Source organism: Oncorhynchus mykiss, chromosome 2, assembly GCF_057628025.1.
Source record: "Oncorhynchus mykiss isolate SJ-2025 chromosome 2, ASM5762802v1, whole genome shotgun sequence".
NCBI lineage: Eukaryota > Metazoa > Chordata > Actinopteri > Salmoniformes > Salmonidae > Oncorhynchus > Oncorhynchus mykiss.
In genome coordinates this window covers 89,812,669-89,836,401 of record NC_143023.1, presented here as the reverse complement: position 1 = coordinate 89,836,401, position 23,733 = coordinate 89,812,669, and the positions used below count along the sequence as shown (strand labels likewise).

Below are 23,733 nucleotides of genomic sequence, written 5' to 3'. Positions count from 1 at the left end.
CCTTCTCATACCCCTGCCCACAGCATCTCAGTAACCCCCAACCCTTCTCATACCCCTGCCCACAGCATCTCAGTACCCCCCAACCCTTCTCATACCCCTGCCCACAGCATCTCAGTACCCCCCCAACCCTTCTCATACCCCTGCCCACAGCATCTCAGTACCCCCCAACCCTTCTCATACCCCTGCCCACAGCATCTCAGTACCCCCCAACCCTTCTCATACCCCTGCCCACAGCATCCCAGTACCCCCCAACCCTTCTCATACCCCTGCCCACAGAATCTCAGTACCCCCTAACCCTTCTCATACCCCTGCCCACAGCATCTCAGTACCCCCCAACCCTTCTCATACCCCTGCCCACAGCATCTCAGTAACCCCCAACCCTTCTCATACCCCTGCCCACAGCATCTCAGTACCCCCCAACCCTTCTCATACCCCTGCCCACAGCATCTCAGTACCCCAGGAGCAGTACAGCTCACTCACTAGTCCTGGCCCAGATAGCTGAGTCGTTGGTCTGCTCTCCGCTGCGTGTTAACACCACCATCCTGTAGGGGGCACCAGGCCTCAGGCCCTGGAAGGAGACCTGCAGTGTGCTGGGCTGGCCGCTACGCCGGTCGTACAGCGTGTCATCTCCGTTGTACAGGTAGAGGTCGTAACCTTCGAACTCTCCCTGCGGGGGAGACCAGTGGAAGGACAGGCTGCTGCTGCTGTTGGCCTGGATGGAGAGGTCGCTGACTGCCGCCGGACCTGGGAGCACAACACTACTCAGGTCCACATATATATTCCTTCCATATTGCCTCTATACATCTTCACGGTGACTCTGATTCTCTATTCCCTGTTTCACTAAGACTTCCTGTATTATTTGTGTAATCTTACAATAAAGCCTACATAACCGATTGCTCTCCAGGAGGAGGCTTAGACAACCTGCACTACACATATTAATACCACTTGACGAACTTGTGTGGGACATAGTGAAGATGAATCCAAGCAGTCTTACGTGTACGTGCTTCAGTTTCGACGCCCTCGCTGTGGACCCCTCCGCTGGTGGTGTGAACCAGGACGCGGTACCTCTTCCCTGGGGTGAGGCCGTCAAAGCGATGCTGGAGCGGCATGGAGCCAGAGGATGTCTGGGAGCTGTTGGTTACAAAAATGAGTACTGTGTTGTCTGTGCATTATATTTGTTACACTTTTTTAGGCACCATTCTGTTACTGCAATTGAACCAATGGAATAGTCCCAAAATGGCAAACACTTCCCATCTGGCCCAAGAGGTAGGAGGCTTAATCAAACCTCAAAGTATTGACCATTTGAATCTGGGTGTGTTGGTGAACTCAGGTGTTTTGGTGAACCCAGGTGTGTTGGTGACCACAGGTGTGTTGGTGAACCCAGGTGTGTTGGTGAACACAGGTGTGTTGGTGACCACAGGTGTGTTGGTGAACCCAGGTGTGTTGGTGAACCCAGGTGTGTTGGTGAACCCAGGTGTGTTGGTGAACCCAGGTGTGTTGGTGAACCCAGGTGTGTTGGTGAACACAGGTGTGTTGGTGAACACAGGTGTGTTGGTGAACACAGGTGTGTTGGTGAACCCAGGTGTGTTGGTGAACCCAGGTGTGTTGGTGAACACAGGTGTGTTGGTGAACCCAGGTGTGTTGGTGAACCCAGGTGTGTTGGTGAACTCAGGTGTGTTGGTGAACCCAGGTGTGTTGGTGAACACAGGTGTGTTGGTGAACCCAGGTGTGTTGGTGAACACAGGTGTGTTGGTGAACTCAGGTGTGTTGGTGAACCCAGGTGTGTTGGTGAACTCAGGTGTGTTGGTGAACCCAGGTGTGTTGGTGAACACAGGTGTGTTGGTGAACCCAGGTGTGTTGGTGAACACAGGTGTGTTGGTGAACTCAGGTGTGTTGGTGAACACAGGTGTGTTGGTGAACCCAGGTGTGTTGGTGAACCCAGGTGTTGGTTACCTGTTGGTGACCAGGTGTGTTGGTGAACTCAGGTGTGTTGGTGAACCCAGGTGTTGGTTACCTGTTGGTGACCAGGTGTCCCCTGTCGTCCAGGAGCTGCAGGCTGTATCCGTCTGCCACGCCCCGGGCCTCCTGCCAGCTCACCTGTATAGTGCAGGTGGTGTGTCTGTTGTCAGCCTGCAGCCCAGTCACTGCAGAAGGGACTGAGGGGAGAGGGGACACAGAATTAGATAGTGTGCTCTATCATACAGTATTGTATCTCCATGTAGGGGACAATGTCACACACCAGCCAATCACTATCTGTTAATTACCCTTCAAAAGTTGATTAGGGTAAGAAAACAAAACAAATCAGTTCTGTGAAATATACTGATTTCAAACTGCAGATATATAATAAAATAAAATAAAAACAAATAAAATAAAAGATAGCCAGACGCAGTGAGACTGGCACCCAAATATAGAGTATGAAATGCCAATGCACTGCTTATGAATGCAGTACGTATGGGTTATGAATGTGTTATGAAGTCCTTATCTAGCCTCCTCACCGGTGCGTCCGCTGGCCGTGTTGTTATTCAACAGTATGCCACTGATAGATCTAATGGTCACACTGTACAGCTGCCCAGGCTGCAAGGAGCTGAACCCTAGTTCATTCTGGTGTTTGGGTACGGGCCGCGTCTCCAGCCTACGTGCCTCTGGTCCACCCAGCAATAGGGACACGGAGTAGCTGTCCACGTCACCCTGCCCCGGGGTCCAGCTGATTTTCAGACTGCTGCTCTGGCCATTGTTACTCACGTGGATATTCTTGACTTTGCTGGGGACTGCAGACAGGAGGAGAAACGAAAAGAGGGAGAAATAGCAGGAGAGGGAGAAAGAGGGGTGGAAGTGGGACGGAAATTAATGCTGTTGTTAGTTTATGTTTTGTTTGTGTTAGATTCTGTGGCATTTTGTTCTATTTTGCTACCCCAATTCAATGGAGAAGTTCCAAAAGTGCAAACAAATTCTGCCCATCGGGCACCCCAGGCAGACTTGAATCAAACAGAAGTATCTGAAAGAAAACAAATGTAACCTAGTATTTGAACCCAGCAAGTCTGTTGTTTTGGTTTACCTGTCCTGCCCTCTATGAACTGGGCCCTCTGGTTGGGGCCGCTAAAGGTAGAAACATGGATCTTATAGAGGCGTCCCGGGGTGAGGGAGGAGAGGACACACTCCCCCACGCTGCTGCCCAGGGTGATGGGCGGGAACACCTTCATAATAATAATACATAATACATTGATTATACATGGATTATTAATACATTTTGCAAAATTCAATTAATACATTTTGCTTTTAAAAACACCCAAAGTCACAAATAGAAATAAAGCAACAATGAAATATAAAAAAATCACACAAGAAAATATGACGAATATAAAAGTACTGTAAACATGAAGACAGGCTAACCAGGTACTGGACTGGACCAGGAAGACTAACCTTCATGTCGTTGAAGAGGAGCTGCACCTGGTAGTGGTCAACGTCCCCCGGAGCAGCCAACCAGGTGACACGCAGGTCCTCCGTTCCCCGCTCAGCTAGGGCTAGTGACCTCACCGCCGCAGGGACTGTCACAGACAGATTCCAGATAGAATAGAAAAACTTTAATATTCTCAGAGAGGCTCTTAATTTTGCATACAAAGGAACAGAACGTAGGGAGACAGGTTAAAAAGAAGCATGCACAAAGAACCTGCTTCACCACAACTAGTTATTACCTGAATGTAGCTAGCCAAATTATTATTACAGACAAATACCACTCTTGTATCTACATATTGTACATTGAAACAACAGAAGAGATATAACAGAGTACTATTCCTATCACTCACAGGTCCTTCCATCCGTAGACACGCTGGTCTCATACTTCCCGCTCCAGGTGCTGACGATGACAGTGTACAGCCTCCCGGGCACCAGGCCGTTGAACACACACTCGTTCTGGCTCTTCATAACCGTCTTGTTCTGGTGGAAGATATTGTTGTGCTTGATGACCACCTGGTAGTAGTCAAAGTCCCCTGCCGCATGGCGCCAGTACACCTTCAGGTAGTCATCCCTGGCCGAGTGGATCGCTGTGGGGTTCTGGACACTAGAGGGCTCTGGGGAGAGGAATTCAACTGAATTGAACTTTGAGACATTGACCAGTGTATTATCATGTCTAACTAGAGACTTCATGACTAAAACCACGGAATGGAAAACTGAAGCAGAGGAGCCCCATTTCAGACAGACAGACATGGTAAACCTACGTGTGCGTTCCTGTACGATGGTGTGATTCTCATAGGCACCACTCCTGGAGGTGATGGAGATGTTATAGAGCCGTCCAGACACCAGGGACTTGAACACACACTCTGGGCTGGATTTGGACACGGCCAGGGTGTGGACTGTCTTCTCCTGGTCCCCCAGAGTGACCAGATAACTGTCCACGTCACCTTTGGCCGGACGCCATGACACGCTGAGGAAGTCCATACGACCGTTGTTGCTGACCGTCACCTCGCCTACGGCAGCAGGGACTGGAAGATGGAGAGAGAGAGCGAGAGAGAGAGAGGGGAACTGAGTCAGTCATTCTGTGTATCACTGTTCATATTTGCAGCTGGGAAGCCTGAATAAAACATGTATGTGAATAAAATGAAAGTAAAAACTTGTTAAATAGCTTATTTTTCTTGTAAATACTGGAACATTAACAATTGTTCATGTTTTCTCTTCAGTAATAATGAAAGGAACATACCTTAAAAGCTACAACACAACATTAAGTTGGTAGCGTGTGCTCAATGGATAGGTGACCCCAACAAGCTTGAGGCATGTGCCATTCATAAGAAAGTTCTTGAAAAATTAAACGGCAAAGAAAGGGAGACCTAACAGAAATGGACTGAGTGTCATGAATGGAATGGAAGGTGACTCGGCACTGGTAGGCTATTCAGATTATTGTGAGATGTAGGCAATGTTCCCTCAAAGTTTTTGGGGCACTGAGCACATTTTTGGTCTTGTGAGCGGAAACTTGAACAATACAATACCAATGGAGCAAATCCCATTACATTTTCACGTGGAAATAGTTTTGATTTCTATGATATAGCCTACACAAACCTATATGTGGTGTTCAATGCAGGCCTACATTGCATGAGACTTAAAATAAAATAATTTACATTATGAAGGGCTTGATATGAATTAATGATCTTTTACTTGATCTGTAACACCATGGGCCAAATAGGTGACTGTAAATTGCATTGTGAGATGCAAGAAACCACTTTACAAAATATAATGAATTATTATTACCATACAGATAATTAGATCATGTAGGCTACCCCTCTGCCTACAATCAAGCCTGTCTCAAAATACAACACTGTCACTTGAATTAAGACAGCTTGAAATGTAGCCTATACGTTTTGTGCTCTTGTAGGAAGCAGTAACTCCCCTGCTGACCTATGCTTATCTTTCTATTAGTAGCGTTACATTTCCCAAGGATCTCAAAACAGCCCGGGTGGTTCCACTCCACAACAAGAGCAGTAAAACAAACAGGCTGTGTCAATCCTCAGTACAGTATCTAAAGTTGTTGAGAGATTCGTTTTTAATCAACTTGAGGGGTACCTTCTTGAGTGTAACGGATGTGAAACGGCTAGCTTAGTTAGCGGTGGTGCGCGACCTTGAAGTTGTAGTTCCCCTTGCTCTGCAAGGACCACGGCTTTTGTGGAGCGATGGGTAACGATGCTTCGTGGTTGACTGTTGTTGATGTGTGCAGAGGGTCCCTGGTTCGAGCCCGGGTATGGGCAAGGGGACGGTCTCAAGTTATACTGTTACATGAGCACAAACTTTTTTATGAACTACAATCTGGCTTTAGAACAGCTCATTCCACTGATACTTGCCTTATCACCTTTTTGACCACATTAAGCAGGAAAGTGAGAAGGGGAACTATACAGGTTAGACTTGCACAAAGCTTTTGACACTGTGGACCATGATATTCTCCTGATGAAACTGAAATGCATGGGTCTAAATTACGTAGCAGTGAATTGGTTTAGGTCTTTTCTGACCAACAGAACACAAGTATGTAATTGTTACGAGAATTATGTTCTCAATGTTCATAAGCCAATTAAATTACTACTCAGTCTGTAACCCAGAATTTGTAAGATACTGGTTGAAATGAAACAGACGGAGGCCCAGCTACGATAGTCAGAAAGTTTATTTACGACAGCGCTGGTTAGTTCTACAAAGCCATTAATTTTATACTGGCTTCTTACGCACATATTTTCACACACAAACATTAGGTATACTACGCATATACTGTCCTACCACCCAGCCGACGAAGATTAGGGGAGGCCGTGAGAATCACTCCCCGTCCTCCCTCAAGATAGGGAGACAGTGGGAAGTACCTCCCGTCCTTTCCTCAATCTTTCAGAGGCCCCTAGCCATGAACAGCCTGTGTTTAAGATACCATAGAGACATATTGTACATTAAGATACCATAGAGTTATATTGTTTTACCCTAATTCTGACTAAAACTACACACATAACTTATTATAATTTTACTGACTAACACTACACACATCATTAATTATAATTGTATGATTCTGATCAATTTCACTGTCCTTTATATGGTTTCAGGGTGGAATATTCTAATCATTCATTTAAACATATACATTCCATCAACAGTAATGTTGGTGATGTTCTGTCAGAAGCCAAATAAATATCCTGTGGAGTACCGCAGGGATCTATTTTAGGGCCTCTCTTATATATGTTAATGATATTCCAGATGCAGTAAAGGGCAAACTCCTGCTTTATGCTGATGATTCAGCCATACTGATATCAGGAAAGGTTACAGTTTACATAGAGGAGACCCTGAATAAGGAATTGCATTTTGTTGCATTTGCATTTTGTTAGAGATTGGTTGTCTGTGTCACGCCCTGACCTTAGAGAGACGTTTTATTTCTCTATTTGGTTAGGTCAGGGTGTGATTTGGGGTGGGCATTCTATGTTGTTTGTTTCTATGTTTTGGCCGGGTATGGTTCTCAATCAGGGACAGCTGTCTATCGTTGTCTCTGAATGGGAATCATACTTAGGCAGCCTGTTTTCCACCTTTTTTCCACCTGCGGACTCCGGCCACAAAACCTGACTCTATTGGGGAGGGTCCGGGTGGAAATCTATCCTCGGTGGCGGCTCTGGTTCGGGACCGTGGAACCGGACCGTGGATCATCACCGGAGGCTCCGGATTGGGAACCCCCGCTGGAGGCTCCGGACCGCGGACCGCCGCTGGAGACTCCGGACCGGAGGCCGTCGCTGCAGGCTCCGGACCGGGGGCCGTCGCTGCAGGCTCCGGACCGGGGGCCGTCGCTGGAGGCTCCGGACCGGGGACCGTCGCTGGAGGCTCCGGACCGGGGGCCGTCGCTGCAGGCTCCGGACCGGGGGCCGTCGCTGCAGGCTCCGGACCGGGGGCCGTCGCTGCAGGCTCCGGACCGGGGGCCGTCGCTGGAGGCTCCGGACCGGGGGCCGTCGCTGGAGGCTCCGGACCGGGGGCCGTCGCTGGAGGCTCCGGACCGGGGGCCGTCGCTGCAGGCTCCGGACCGGGGGCCGTCGCTGCAGGCTCCGGACCGGGGGCCGTCGCTGGAGGCTCCGGACCGGGGGCCGTCGCTGGAGGCTCCGGACCGGGGACCGTCGCTGGAGGCTCCGGACCGGGGACCGTCGCTGGAGGCTCCGGACCGGGGACCGTCGCTGGAGGCTCCGGACCGGGGGCCGTCGCTGCAGGCTCCGGACCGGGGGCCGTCGCTGCAGGCTCCGGACCGGGGGCCGTCGCTGGAGGCTCCGGACCGGGGGCCGTCGCTGGAGGCTCCGGACCGGGGGCCGTCGCTGGAGGCTCCGGACCGGGGACCGTCGCTGGAGGCTCCGGACCGGGGACCGTCGCTGGAGGCTCCGGACCGGGGACCGTCGCTGGAGGCTCCGGACCGGGGACCGTCGCTGGAGGCTCTGGACCGGGGACTGTCGCTGGAGGCTTCGTGCCGGGGACTGTCGCTGGAGGCTTCGTGCCATGGATTATCCCTGGAGGCTTCGCGCCATGGATCATCACTAGAGGCTTCATACGTGGAGCCGGGTCTCACCGGACTGAGGAGACGTACTGGAAGCCTGGTGCGTGGAGCTCCCACAGGGCTTACCAGGCTGGGGAGACATACTGGAGGCCTGGTATGTGGAACCGGAACAGGTCTCACCGGACTGGGGAGATGCACTGGAAGCCTGGTGCATGGAGCAGGCACCGGATACACTGGGCCGTGGATGCGCACTGGAGGTCTCCAGCGTAGCGCTGGCACAACCCGTCCTGGCTGAATGCCCACTTCCACACGGCAAATGCGGGGAGCTGGCACAGAGCGCACCGGCCTGTGAATGCTCACTGGAGACACAGTGCGCATCACCGCATAACACAGTGCCTGACCGGTCACATGCTCCCCACGGTGAGCACAGGGAGCTGGCTCAGGTCTAAACCCTGACTCCGACAATCTCCCCGTGTGCCCCCCAAAAAACATTTTTTGGAGCTTCCGTGACCGGGTCTTGTCCCCTGCCATAATCTCCTCCTGGTCCAGCTCGTCCTCCAAGTTGGCGCACGCTGCTTGGTCTTTTTATGGTGGGTAATTCTGTCACGTTCACTGTCTTCAAACTCCCTGTCATAAATGAGCCAAGGCGCAGTGTGTATGTAATTCCACATATTTAATAAAGTGAAACCTTCACAAAAAAACAGGTTAACAGAAACCGAATGTGACGCAATCGTGGCGCACACAAACACACACAGAAAATAAACAATTACCCACAAGCACAGGTGAGAAGGCTGCCTAAGTATGATTCCCAATCAGAGACAACAATAGACAGCTGCCCCTGATTGGGAACCATACCCGGCCAACAAAGAAACAGACAAACTAGAATGCCCACCCAAATCACACCCTGACCTAACCAAATAGAGAAATAAAAAGTCTCTCTAAGGTCAGGGCGTGACAGTAACACTAGATATTTTAACATTAAAGTTAAGGAACTGCTTGCCTCAACCTTGATTCAGTGTCATTTTGATTATGCCTGCTCTGCTTGGTATAATGGGCTATCAAAAAAGCTGAAAAAGATCATGCAGGTCATGCAAAATAATGTTATCAGGTATATGCTGAATGTCACCCCTAGGACCTACATAGGGGTACAGGAGTTCCGGGAGGTGGGCTTGTTGCCTTTGGAGTCCAGAGTGGACCAACTTAAATTTAATCATATGTTTGAGATCTTAAATGATCGTGCCCCAGGTTACATGAAAAACCACATTGATATTGTTTATAACCAACACAGTCCCAATACCAGAGTTAGTGTTATGTCTTGTAAAATCCCAAGAGTAAACAGTACTGCGAGGAGCACGTTTTTCCATACAGGCATTTGTCTATGGAATAGCCTTCCCTTGGAGATCAAGCAAATAAAAAGTAAAAATAGCTTTAAAAAGCAGGTAAAGTTTTTCATTTAAACAAGGTTGTCTAAGTAAGAGAAACCATTCCACTGCCCCTTGTGTCCCTACTGCTGGTCAGATGTATTATTTGAAGGATCGGTATGATGTGCAATTTATAGATTATTTGAATGTGAAATGAAAATGATTTTTAAGTTTAGGGTGAAGTGCAGAGAATAGTGCCACTTTTTAGGATGCCAATATAAATGAATGTATTTATGGTTGTTTGTAATTTTGTATTTTAATCATTATGTGTGTTTTTGTTTTTACCATCGAGGACCACTTTGGAAACAAGCGTTTTAATTAATACTTTCAGGTGATATACTCTGGGTCCACATGGTGCATTTTGCTGTATACATCTGTTGCCCAAAATAAATTAAATTAAATTAAATAATTGGGCTAATAACTCACTAACTAGCAAAGAATATCAAAAAAAGAAAAGTGCATTCACTCACGGGTGATTGAAACACCACTTGTTTCCAATAAAATTGTACTCCATTGCGCTCTGGCTCTGACTACAATAAAATCACAGACTAAATCTTGCAAAGTTAGATTTGTTTTCATTTGTTGCATTGAAAAGGGGCTGATATAATGTTGATTTGATCACATAAAAAATGTTGATCTGTATAGTGCAAAGTAATGGGGCAAACTCAGTGAAGTTCAATCTCTTGCATCTTTGCACGGCCTGGCATTTCTTCTGCCCGGCAGTGTTTGGAGGAGGAGCGAGGCCACACACATGTGCAGTTTAGAGGGAACATTGGGTGTAGACCTATATCATTGGTTAGGCCTACCCTACAGCTGTGTCGACTAATAATTGTTGCGATGCCATAATAGGTATGCACATAGAATTAGAATTTTCAAGGGATTCTAACTCTAAGGATATACATTTTCATTGACTATCATGTGTTCAAAATAAAATAATGTCATAATTGTAATTCTCATGATAGGTTCTAGGTTCTAAATGTTGTGTTGGAGTGCAGATTAGGCTACTCATAAAATACATGAAGCAAATGGATGATCCAACAAATGGATGATCAAACCGTTTGAATGATTTGCCATTTCATCTCTTGAATAAGTCAGTTCCATCTACAGTGCATTCGGAAAGTATTCAGACCCTTTGACTTTTTCCACATTTTGTTAGGTTACAGCCTTATTTTAAAATGGATGATTAAATTAATGTTATTCCTCATAACTACAAACACAATAACCCATAATGACAAATTCCACAAATCAACTTTTAACAAGGCACACCTGTTAATTGAAATGCATTCCAGTTGACTACCTCATGAAGCTGGTTGAGAGAATGGCAAGGGGTGGCTACTTTGAAGAATCTCAAATATAAAATATATTTTGATTTGTTTAACAGTTTTTGGGTTACTAAATTATTCCATATGTGTTATTTCATAGTTTTGATGTCTTCACTATTATTCTACAATGTAGTAACTAGTAAAATAAAGAAAAACCCTGGAATGAGTCGGTGTGTCCAAACTTTTGATTGGTACTGTATATTGCATTGATTGGTTTGCCTCACCGGGTTGTCCACATACAAGACAGTCATCATGGACTGTTTCTGTTTGCCTGGTCCAAAGAGACTAAAACTCCTTACTGTACTAAGAGCTAAATTTTTTATGCAACTTATTTTAGGTTTAATTCATTATTATGTATCTGTTTTATAAGCTCTGAGCATCATCATTGTTGTGCAATTTTATGCTACAATATTTGGTACTAAAGCATGGTTTCTTTATTTTCCTTTTGAACATGGTCTTCTCCTTCCATACATTAAACATGTTTCCTAGCCACCGTGCTTCTACACCTGCATCGTTGCTGTTTGGGGTTTTAGGCTGGGTTTCTGTATAGCACTTTGTGACATCTGCTGATGTAAAAAGGGCTTTATAAATAAATGTGATTGATTGATTGATAATCTTGTTCAGAGGCAGTCCAACAAGTCTCAGAATGAGGTTCTCCTAAGAGAGAAGGTAACGCTGATGGGGAAGGCCATCAAAGTCCTCAAGAGTGACCAGGACACCATGATGGCCAGAAGAAACAGCAGAATGATGAGGAGCTGCAGAAGAATAGCCAATGGAAGCAGGAGAATGACAACCAGCATCTCTGTGTGGTCATTAGAAGGCTGGAGGACAAGGTGGACTTGGAGACCAAGGCACTCTGGGCAGAGCTGAGGAGACTGGGAGAGTTCATTGAGGCAGTGAGATGACATTTCAAACATAACTGAATGATAAGTCACGTTTATTTGACATTGGAAAAAGTTTATCCAACACTGCTGAACTAAACTTTGGGACAATCGAAAGTGTGCTAGATGAATCAAACAGCTGATTAGCTCTATGCCAGGTAACGGTATTTAACAAAACTGGAAATGGTTTAACCATAATGCTGTCGTATCTCACAAAACAAGAATGGTGTGGAAAGAATTGACTCTTCAGGCTGCTTGAAACCTAATTGGGAATTCCCCATTCCAGTGACTCACACCGGCCAGCCTAGGCCCATGTCAGGACAGCACCAGCACTAAGCCCAACACCCTTGTGTCTACATGTCAGCTCTGCACCCAATCAGAGGGAGTCTCAGACAGGCAGCTCAGGTGTCCTCCAATCTGGCCAGAGACTTCACGGACGCTCTCCTCTCTCTCTTCCTCCAAATGCCCCCTGCTATTCATAGGAGGCTCTACACAGACAGACCCTCAGACCCAGCCTTGAGACAGGAAAAGGACATTGATGAGATGATGAAAACAATAGAAGATGAGAGGGAAAAGGATAGGGTGGAGTTACTTGAGGAGATGGAAAATGAGATGGAGAGGAAATGGAAGATGTTGCAGAGTCTCCAGCACATACAATCCAGAAAACAGAGCAGGAGAAGGTAAATATGATGAAGTCAATAGATGAGGAGAGGGAGAAGGATGGAGATACATTTTTATTTCACTTTTATTTAACCATGTAGGCCAGTTGAAAACAAGTTCCCATTTACAACTGCGACCTGGCCAAGATAAAGCAAAGCAGTGCGACACAAACAACAACACAGAGTTACACATGGAATAAACAAACGTACAGTCAATAACACAATAGGAAAAATCTACATACAGTGTGCAAATGAGGTAAGTTTAGGGAGGTAAGGCAATAAATAGGCGGTAGTGGCGAAATAATTACAATTTAGCAATTAAACACTGGTGTGATAGATGTGCAGAATATGAATGTGCAAGTAGAGATACTGGGGTGCAAAGGAGCAACAAAAAAACAAACAAATATGGGAATGAGGTAGTTGGATGGGTTATTTACAGATGGGCTATGTACAGGTGCAATGATCTGTGAGCTGCTCTGACAGCTGATGCTAAAAGTTAGTTAGGGAGATATGACTCTCCAGCTTCAGTGATTTTTGCAATTCGTTCCAGTCATTGGCAGCAGAGAACTGGAAGGAAAGGTGGCCAAAGAGGAATAGGCTTTGGGGGTGACCAGTGAAATATACCTGCTGAACTGCGTGCTACAAGTGGGTGCTGCTATGGTGACCAGTGAGCTGAGATAAGGCGGTGCTTTACCTAGCAAAGACTTATAGATGACCTGGAGCCAGTGGGTCTGGCAACAGATATGAAGTGAGGACCAGCCAACGAGAGCATAATGTCTCAGTGGTGGGTAGTATATGGGGCTTTGGTGACAAAACGGATTGCACTGTGATAGACTGCATCCAATTTGCTGATTAGTGTTGGAGGCTATTTTGTAAATGACATCGCCGAAGTCAAGGATCGGTAGGATAGTCAGTTTTACGAGGGTATGTTTGGCAGCATGAGTGAAGGATGCATGGTTGTGGGAAATAGGAAGACAATTCTAGATTTAATTGTGGATTTGAGATGATTTATGTGAATCTAACCAGACACCTAGATATTTGTAATTGCCCACAATTCTAAGTTAGAACTGTCCAGAGTAGGGATGCTGGATGGGCGGGCAGGTGTGGGCAGGTTGAAGAGCATGCATTAAGTTTTACTTGCATTTAAGAGCAGTTGGAGGCCACGGAAGGAGTAATGTATGGCATTGAAGCTCGTCTGGAGGTTAGTTAGCACAGTGTCCAAAGAAGGGCCAGAAGTATACAGAATGGTGTCGTCTGCGTAGAGGTGAATCAGAGAATCACCAGCAGCAAGAGCGACATCATTGATGTGTACAGAGAAAAGAGTCGGCCCGAGAATTGAACCCTGTGGCACCCCTATAGAGACTGCCAGAGGTCCGGAAAACTGGCCCTCCAATTTGACACACTGAACTCTGTCTGAGAAGTAGTTGGTAAACCAAGCGAGTAGATCATTTGAGAAACCAAGGCTGTTGAGTCTGCCGATAAGAATGTGGTGATTGACAGAGTCGAAAGCCTTGGCCAGGTCGATGAATACGGCTGCACAGTATTGTCTTTTATCGATGGCGGTTATGATATTGTTTAGGACCTTGAGCGTGGCTGAGGTGCACCCATGACCAGCTCGGAAACCAGATTGCATAGCAGAGAACGTACAGTGGGATTCGAAATGTTCGGTGATCTGTTTGTTAACTTGGTTTTTGAAGACCTAACATGCTGGCCAGAACGTACACGTCGCATGCGCGAGCTTCACAAAATAAATGTAGAAATCCATGTTATTCAATTATTGCACCCACACTGCTCTCGTGCGCTAACAAGCGTCTGCGATGCCAAGGGCTAAAATAGGACTCCTTTCTATTTCTGACGCAGATCGCACTGCAAGTCCTGCCTCTCCCATCTCCTCATTGGTTTATAGAAGCAGGTACCCACGTGCCATCTCCTCATTGGTTATACCCACGAGGGTGTCACGACTTCCGCCGAGGTCGGTCCCTCTCCTTGTTCGGGCGGCGTTCGGTGGTCGACCTCACCGGTCTTCTAGCCACCTTTCATTTTCCATTTGTTTTGTCTTGTCCCTCATTACTCGTCTTGCATATAACGCTCTGTTTTCCCCCCATGTCTGTGTGTGTAATTGTTATATGTAAATGTATGTGTACTCCAGGCTGGTTTGAGCCGGTTTATTGTAAACCGTGTGTGTTTAGTTTTCTGAATACAGTGTCTTGTTTGCCGCAATAAAGGGCTCCGTTTGCTCCCCTGCGGCCAGTTACGCACGCCTTTACAGTGGGTGATTGAAAGACGAACTGTTTTGCCGGTTGTCGTGGTAATATTTTGAAAGTGTAGATGTGATCACCATATAAGTTCAAAGATGAAAAAGCCTGGAAGGAGGAGAGATGACTAGAAACAATTATGTTGGCCGTTTTATCTGTGGATTAATTGTCGGAGTAGAGGACCTTGTGCATTTCAGGTAAAATAACAACTCAATGTTTATATCCCAGGACAAATTAGCTAGCAACAACAATCTATCTAAATAGGACAAGCTAACTAGCTAAATTGCCATACATGTATAATGCTTTCAGACTTGTCCCCAAATTAATGTCCTTGGTTCAGAGTTTGTTTTGTTTCCTAGCCTCAGTGCAGTGGGCAGCTGGGAGGAGGTGCTCTTATTCTCCATTGACTTTACAGTGTCCCAGAACTTTATGGGGTTTTGCTACAAGATGCAAATTTCTGTTTGAAAAAGCTAGCGTTTGCTTTCCTGTGTATATTGGTTCCTAACTTCCCTGAAAAGTTATTCGATGCTAATACAGTATGCCACAGGATGTTTTTGTGCTGGTCAAGGCAGTCAGGTCTGGAGTGAACCAAGGGCTATATCTGTTCCTGGTTCTACATTTTTTGAATGGGGCATGCTTATTTAAGATGGTGAGGAAAGCACTTTTAAAGAATAACCAGGCATCATCTACTGACGGAATGAGGTCAATATCCTTCCAGAATACCCCGGCCAGGTCGATTAGAAAGGTGTGTTTTAGGGAGCGTTTGACAGTGATGAGGGGTGGTCGTTTGACCGCAGTCCATTACGGACGCAGGCAATGAGGCAGTGATCGCTGAGATCCTGGTTGAAGACAGCAGAGGTGTATTTAGAGGGCAGGTTGGTCAGGATGATATCTATGAGGGTGCTCGTGTTTACCGATTTGGGGTTGTACCTGGTAGGTTCATTGATCATTTGTGTGAGATTGAGGGCATCTAGCTTAGATTGTAGGATGGCAGGGGTGTTAAGCATGTCCCAGTTTAGGTCACCTAACAGTATGAGCTCTGAAGATAGATGGGGGAAATCAATTCACATATGGTGTCCAGGGCACAGCTGGGGGCAGAATGAGGTCTATAACAAGCGGCAACGGTGAGAGACTTGTTTCTGGAAAGGAGGATTTTTGAAGTAGAAGCTCGAATTGTTTGGGCACAGACCTGGATAGTATGACAGAACTCTGCAGGCTATCTCTTCAGTAGATTGCAACTCCGCCCCCTTTGGCAGTTCTATCTTGTCAGAAAATGTTATAGTTAGGGATGGATATTTCTGGATTTTTGATGGCCTTCCTAAGCCAGGATTCAGACACGGCTAGGACATCCGGGTTAGCAGAGTGTGCTAAAGCAGTGAATAAAACAAACTTAGGGAGGAGGCTCCTAATGTTAACATGCATGAAACCAAGGCTTTTACGTTTACAGAAGTCAATAAATGAGAGCGCCTGGGGAATGGGAGTGGAGCTGCAGGGCCTGGATTAACCTCTACATCACCAGAGGAACAGAGGAGGTGTAGGATAAGGGTATGGCTAAAGGCTATAAGAACTTGTCGCCTAGTGTGTTCGGAACAGAGAGTAAAAGGAGCAGGTTTCTGAGCGCAGAAGAATAGATTCAAGGCATAATGTACAGACAATGGTATGGTAGGATGTGAATACAGTGGAGGTGAACCTAGGCATTGAGTGACGATTAGAGAGGTTTTGTCTCTAGAGACATCATTTAAACCAGGTGAGGTCACCGCATCTGTGGGAGGTGAAACAAAAGGGCTAGCTAAGGCATATTGAACAGGGCTGGAGGCTCTACAGTGAAATAAGACAATAATCACTAACCAAAACTGCAATGGACAATTGCAGTAGGCAATTAGGGAGAGGCATCCGTAGCCGAGTGATCATAGGGACCAGTGTGTAGCTAGGTGAGCTTGAGACACGACGATTCGGACAGCTAACGGGCTAGCAGAAGGGCCTTAGGGTGACGTCGCGATGGAAAAAGTCTGTTGAAATCCCTCGGGCGGATTACATCGGTAGACCAGTCGTGATGGAATCGGCCGGGCTCTGTGTCTGCAGTAAAAGGGATCCAGGCTATTTGGCAAAATATGTATTGTAGCACAAGGAGTGGCGGGTGGACCTCTTCAGCTAGCCGGGAGATGGGCCTAGCACGAGGCTAGTTTCAGGCTCACTGGTGCTTGCTTCGAGACAGAGATGTTAGCCAGGGGGTAGACACTCAGATAGCAGCTAGCTAGCTGCGATGATCCAGGTGAAAAGGTTCAGAGCTTGCTGTAGGAAACCGGAGATGTGGAGAACAAGTAGTCCGTTATGCGCTGGGTTGAATCGTGCTGTGCGGACTGGCAGGAGTTGACCGGGCTAAGGTTAACTGACTACTAGCTAGTAGCTAGTTAGCTAGCTAGCTTCTGTTGGGGGTTCCGGTTCTAAAGTATAGAAAATTGCAGTTCCATACCACATTGGGTGAGGCAGGTAGCAGGAGAGTATTTTAAAACTGAGGTTAAAAATATAAAAAATATATACGAAATATATACAAAGGGAAAAAAAGATATATACACGGGACACGACAAGACAAAGACAAAGACGTCTGAACTGCTACACCATTTTGGAAACATCAACATCATACTTGAAGGATGAAGGGGATTTAAGATTGCCGGAGACATTTGACAAAGAGATAAAGAAAGGAAAAGAGAGGATGAAGATCCTGGAGAAGTTGGGGAAGGAAAAGAAAAGAAGGAAAAACTCAGGTTGGTGGAAGAAAATAACTAAGAGAAAGAAAGAATTAAATACCTGGAAAAGGAGAGGAAATAAACAGAAAAGGAGGAGAAATGTCAATTGGAAGAAGAGAAAAAAAAGAGAAAAAGGAGATATTGAAGATCCCTGAGAATGAGATTAAGGAACAACAACTGGAAGAGAAATGTAGGTGTGAAGCAGAAAATGAGAGAATAAAGAACCTGGAGAAGGAGGAGAAATAAAAAGAAAAGGGGTAGAAACTTCAACCAGAGGAAGAGAAAAGGAAAGAACAGGAGAGGATAAAGAACCTGGAGAAGGAGAAGAGAAAGGGAACAAAAGGTTGGCTGAAGCTGAGAAAAAGGTACAAAAGCAGGAATAGAAAATAGCGGACTTGTGAGGCATCTGTTTCTCAAACTAGACACTCTAATGTACGACAAGTGCTTAGTTGTGCACTGGGGCCTCCCACTCCTCTTTCTATTCTGGTTAGAGACAGTTTGCGCTGTTCTGTGAAGGGAGTAGTACACAGCGTTGTACGAGATCTTCAGATACTTGGAAATTTCTCGTATGGAATAGCATTCATTTCTCAGAACAATAATAAACTGACGAGTTTCAGAATAAAGGTATTTGTTTCTAGCCATTTTGAGCCTGTAATCAAACCCACAAATGCTGATGCTCCAGAAACTCAACTAGTCTAAAGAAGGCCAGTTTTATTGCTTCTTAAATCAGGATAACAGTTTTCAGTTGTGTTAACATAATTGCAAAAGTGTTTTCTAATGATCAATTAGCCTTTAAAAATGATCAACTTGGATTAGCTAACACAATGTGCCATTGGAACACAGGAGTGATGGTTGCTGATAATGGGCCTCTGTACGCCTGTAGATATTCCATAAAAAATCTGACGTTTCCAGCTACAATAGTAATTTACAGTATTAACAATGTCTACACTGCATTTCTGATCAATTTGATGTTATTTTAATGGACAAAAGATGTGCTTCTCTTTCAAAAACAAGGACATTTCTAAATGAGCCCAAACGTTTGAATGGTAGTGTATGTATAAAGGATTAGATGCATCAGCAAAACACACCATTGTGCCCAGTTTGGAAGTATCTTTAAGAACTTTATATTCTGTTGTATATTCTTTGTTCATTTAAATGAAAACATTCTCAGATTAAGGTAGCTGGAATTCAACAATACAAAAAAGACCCCCCATCCTTTTCCGTTCATGATGGGAAGTCTTTGAAAGGAAGACCTTGACATGTTTGCTGTGTAGTCGGTGTAAGGTTCTGTATTTATTTTCTTAGTCAATCTTGTGTTCTTTTCGTTGTGTTCTTGTGACCGTAGCCCTGTCTCTTTGTGTTCTTGAACGTAGCCCTGTCTCTTTGTGTTCTTGAACGTAGCCCTGTCTCTTTGTATTCTGGAACGTAGCCCTGTTTCTTTGTGTTCTGGAACGTAGCCCTGTTTCTTTGTGTTCTGGAACGTAGCCCTGTTTCTTTGTGTTCTGGAACGTAGCCCTGTCTCTTTGTATTCTGGAACGTAGCCCTGTCTCTTTGTATTCTGGAACGTAGCCCTGTCTCTTTGTGTTCTGGAACGTAGCCCTGTTTCTTTGTGTTCTGGAACGTAGCCCTGTCTCTTTGTATTCTGGAACGTAGCCCTGTCTCTTTGTATTCTTGACCGTAGCCCTGTTTCTTTGTGTTCTGGAACGTAGCCCTGTCTTTAATTTTTGTTCATTGATTTCACCTGTGTTAGTTACTCACCTGGTCTCATCAGCTCCTTATTTAGTTCATTCTGTTTGTGCCTTTGTGAGGTATTGGTTGTTTTGACTCTACTAAGCCTTATCCTAGCTTGTTTGTGAGAACCAGCTCAGTCTTCGTTTGGATTTACCTGCCTGTTTGCCTACCTATGTTTGACCATTGCCTGCCGGTGACCACGATTCCTGCCTTCAGCGACGGCTTAATAAACACCTGCCGCTCTGCGCATGAATCTACACCTTTTTCTTTCCTGAGTTTTCATGAGGCAGTGGTTCCCATAAATTCCTGTCGTATCAGATGAAAGCTAAGAGTTCTGAATATTATCCTGTCAACCCTAAATATAATAAAATACATGATTTTGCATACTGGAGTTTGTCACACAAACAGTTAAAACTGTCAGTGCCCTTTAACTGAATTCATGTGTGATAGCTAAACATTATTTTAAAATGTATCTATTTTAACATTATACATTTAAAGTAGGCTACATATATCAGTAATCACAAAGTTGTCTACCTGTGCGTCCCTCTGCCACGCTCTGCCTGGAGGCTTGTCCTGCTCTGATGGTGGTTACTACCACCCTGTAGAGGGCTCCAGGCTTCAGGGCCAGGAAGCTGTAGGCCATGGTGTGGGCTGGGGCGCTCTCGTTCTTGATCACGCTGCTGTCATGGATGAGCAGCACGTGGTATGAGTCCAGCTCTCCGGTTGCCTGCTCCCACTGGGTCTGGAGGCTGTCCGTGCTGCCACCGTTGGTCACACGCAGACTGGTCACCTGCGCTGGGGCTGGGAGTAGACAGAGAGAGATAGAGAGGCCATCAGAGATGTGAGACATTATGGAGAAATTGAGATCATAAAGAGTCATTGAGTCAGAGACACAGCATCAGTTCTGTCAATGGGGGAAAACTCATTATTATATGACTACAACAACTCTGTTACAGTATATGACTACAAAACTTGTATGGAGCAATGTTGTAGTGCAAGAATTTTCAACTCTTACCCTACGAGGTCTGGAGCCTGCTGGTTTTCTGTTCTACCTGATAATTAATTGCATTCACCTGGTTCCAGGTCTAAATCAGTCCCTGATTAGAGGGTAACAATTTGGGCTCCCGAGTGGCACAACGGTCTAAGGCACTGCATCTCCGTGCTAGAGGCGTCACTAGGGGAAAGGGGGATACCTAGACAGCGGTCCAACTGAAAGTATTCAACTGAAATGTGTCTTCCGCATTTAACCCAATCCCTCTGAATCAGAGAGGTACAGGAGGCTGCCTTAATGGTCATCCACATCTTCGGCGCCAGGGGAACAGTGGGTTAACTGCCTTGCTTAGGGTCATCAGCACGGGGATTCGATCCAGCAACCTAACCTTCCATTTACTGGCCCAACGCTCTAACCACTAGGCTACCTGCCACCCATACAGACCCTGGTTCGATTCCAGGCTGTATCACAACTGGCCGTGATTGGGAGTCCCATAGGGCGGCGCACAATTGGCCCAGCGTCATCCGGTCTAGGGTTTGGCCGCGGTAGGCCGTCATTGTAAACAAGATTTTGTTCTTAACTGGCTTGCCTAGTTAATTAAAGAAAATAACAATACTAAATAAAGAAAAAACGCTGTGGAATTGACTTCGAGGTCCAGAGTTGAGTTTGAGAGTTCTAGTGTCTAGTCTAGAACATAACCATACTGGGGCAAAAACATCATTATTCATATCCCTTGGGAAACGTGACTCACTCGTTCGTCCAATCACTGAAGTTGAGCTGTTTAGGCCCCCACTGTTGGTCGTGACAGTGATGGCGTACTGGCGTCCAGGTGTGAGGACGTTGAAGGTGCACTCCCTGGCGTCACGGGACAGTGTCCTCTGGGACACAACGGTGTTCCCCTGTCTCAGGACCACAGTGTACCCATCCCACTCCCCTACGGGGAGAGACCACAGCACGCTCAGAGACGTCTCATCACTGTGACAGACGACCAGCTGCTGGACAGGCCGAGGTGCTGAGAGAGGGGGAGAGAATTAGTAAATAAGTAAAGGGGGGAGAAAGGGGAGGGAAAGGGGGGGTGAGGGAGAAGGGGGAAGAAGATGTGAACAAGTAAAGAGAGAGAGAGGGCAAAAAATGATAAACTTCAGGAGCCATGACAATTTCATTTTAAGAGCCATCCTACATGGATATAATTTGACCCATAAAAACATTCCACATATACACCAAGCTTAGCATCAAAATATTTGTAATGTAACTTACCTAGCATTCCCTGGCAGTGAGCAATGTTGCCAAATGGGCCAGCCTCCACCATGATCTGAGCTGTGTAAAGCCTGCCAGGCACCAGCCCCAGGGAAGCCCCAGAGAAGGAGTACTGTCTCACTGGCCTGCTTAGTGTCTTATTGACCAGAGCCACTGTGGTATTCATTAGCAGGATGCGGTAGTTCTCCCATTCCCCTCTAGGCGGTGACCATGTCATCTTCAGAGTGCTGCCGTCACTGAGGCCCACCATGGTCAATTGAGACACCTTGTCTGGCACTAAGGAAGGGAGAAAGGAGGCAGTGTAAAGGGAGGGGGGAGAGAGGAGGCAGCGTAAAGGGAGGAGGGAGAGAGGAGGCAGTGTAAAGGGAGGAGGGAGAGAGGAGGCAGTGTAAAGGGAGGACGGAGAGAGGAGGCAGTGTAAAGGGAGGAGGGAGAGAGGAGGCAGTGTAAAGGGAGAAATGAGAGAGGAGGCAGTGTAAAGGGAGAAATGAGAGAGGAGGCAGTGTGAAGGGAGGAGGGAGAGAGGAGGCAGTGTAAAGGGAGGAGGGAGAGAGGAGGCAGCGTAAAAGGGAGGAGGGAGAGAGGAGGCAGTGTAAAGGGAGGAGGGAGAGAGAAGGCAGTGTAAAGGGAGGAGGGAGAGAGGAGGCAGTGTAAAGGGAGGAAGGAAAGAGGAGGCAGTGTAAAGGGTGGAGGGAGAGAGGAGGCAGTGTAAAGGGAGAAATGAGAGAGGAGGCAGCGTAAAGGGAGGAGGGAGAGAGGAGGCAGTGTAAAGGGAGGAGGGAGAGAGGAGGCAGTGTAAAGAGATAAATGAGAGAGGAGGCAGTGTAAAGGGAGGAGGGAGAGAGGAGGCAGTGTAAAGTGAGTAGGGAGAGAGGAGGCAGTGTAAAGGGAGAAGGGAGAGAGGAGGCAGTGTAAAGGGAGGAGGGAGAGAGGAGGCAGTGTAAAGGGAGGAGGGAGAGAGGAGGCAGTGTAAAAGGGAGGCGGGAGAGAGGAGGCAGTGTAAAGGGAGGAGGGAGAGAGGAGGCAGTGTAAAGTGAGTAGGGAGAGAGGAGGCAGTGTAAAGGGAGGAAGGAGAGAGGAGGCGGTGTAAAGGGAGGAGGGAGAGAGGAGGCAGTGTAAAGGGAGGAGGGAGAGAGGAGGCAGAGTTAAAGGGAGGAGGGAGAGAGGAGGCAGTGTAAAGGGAGGAGGGAGAGAGAAGGCAGTGTAAAGGGAGGAGGGAGAGAGGAGGCAGTGTAAAGGGAGAAATGAGAGAGGAGGCAGCGTAAAGGGAGGAGGGAGAGAGGAGGCAGTGTAAAGGGAGGAGGGAGAGAGGAGGCAGTGTAAAGGGATAAATGAGAGAGGAGGCAGTGTAAAGGGAGGAGGGAGAGAGGAGGCAGTGTAAAGTGAGTAGGGAGAGAGGAGGCAGTGTAAAGGGAGAAGGGAGAGAGGAGGCAGTGTAAAGGGAGGAGGGAGAGAGGAGGCAGTGTAAAGGGAGGAGGGAGAGAGGAGGCAGTGTAAAAGGGAGGCGGGAGAGAGGAGGCAGTGTAAAGGGAGGAGGGAGAGAGGAGGCAGTGTAAAGTGAGTAGGGAGAGAGGAGGCAGTGTAAAGGGAGGAAGGAGAGAGGAGGCGGTGTAAAGGGAGGAGGGAGAGAGGAGGCAGTGTAAAGGGAGGAGGGAGAGAGGAGGCAGAGTTAAAGGGAGGAGGGAGAGAGGAGGCAGTGTAAAGGGAGGAGGGAGAGAGAAGGCAGTGTAAAGGGAGGAGGGAGAGAGGAGGCAGTGTAAAGGGAGAAATGAGAGAGGAGGCAGCGTAAAGGGAGGAGGGAGAGAGGAGGCAGTGTAAAGGGAGGAGGGAGAGAGGAGGCAGTGTAAAGGGATAAATGAGAGAGGAGGCAGTGTAAAGGGAGGAGGGAGAGAGGAGGCAGTGTAAAGTGAGTAGGGAGAGAGGAGGCAGTGTAAAGGGAGAAGGGAGAGAGGAGGCAGTGTAAAGGGAGGAGGGAGAGAGGAGGCAGTGTAAAGGGAGGAGGGAGAGAGGAGGCAGTGTAAAAGGGAGGCGGGAGAGAGGAGGCAGTGTAAAGGGAGGAGGGAGAGAGGAGGCAGTGTAAAGTGAGTAGGGAGAGAGGAGGCAGTGTAAAGGGAGGAAGGAGAGAGGAGGCGGTGTAAAGGGAGGAGGGAGAGAGGAGGCAGTGTAAAGGGAGGAGGGAGAGAGGAGGCAGAGTTAAAGGGAGGAGGGAGAGAGGAGGCAGTGTAAAGGGAGGAGGGAGAGAGAAGGCAGTGTAAAGGGAGGAGGGAGAGAGGGGGCAGTGTAAAGGGAGGAAGGAGAGAGGAGGCAGTGTAAAGGGAGAAATGAGAGAGGAGGCAGTGTAAAGGGAGGAGGGAGAGAGGAGGCAGTGTAAAGGGAGGAGGGAGAGAGGAGGCAGTGTAAAGGGAGGAAGGAAAGAGGAGGCAGTGTAAAGGGTGGAGGGAGAGAGGAGGCAGTGTAAAGGGAGAAATGAGAGAGGAGGCAGCGTAAAGGGAGGAGG

At 47.1% G+C, this 23,733-nt stretch overlaps 1 protein-coding gene across 5 annotated transcripts in view; it reads right to left on the bottom strand.

Annotated features, from left to right (window-relative positions):
- The window catches only part of LOC110499409 (receptor-type tyrosine-protein phosphatase beta), a 50,793-nt gene that overhangs the window by 11,013 nt on the left and 16,047 nt on the right, over positions 1-23,733 (bottom strand). For all 5 annotated transcript variants that reach the window (XM_036958598.2, XM_036958605.2, XM_036958594.2 and 2 more), the window contains 11 exons: positions 21,237-21,512; positions 20,731-20,991; positions 19,523-19,789; positions 4,212-4,475; positions 3,801-4,064; positions 3,418-3,542; positions 3,056-3,194; positions 2,496-2,768; positions 2,015-2,156; positions 995-1,131; positions 481-744 (listed from right to left, as the gene is read on the bottom strand). In XM_036958598.2, the coding sequence (XP_036814493.2) occupies positions 481-744; positions 995-1,131; positions 2,015-2,156; positions 2,496-2,768; positions 3,056-3,194; positions 3,418-3,542; positions 3,801-4,064; positions 4,212-4,475; positions 19,523-19,789; positions 20,731-20,991; positions 21,237-21,512 (2,412 nt within the window). The remainder of the gene's footprint in view (positions 1-480; positions 745-994; positions 1,132-2,014; positions 2,157-2,495; positions 2,769-3,055; positions 3,195-3,417; positions 3,543-3,800; positions 4,065-4,211; positions 4,476-19,522; positions 19,790-20,730; positions 20,992-21,236; positions 21,513-23,733) is intronic.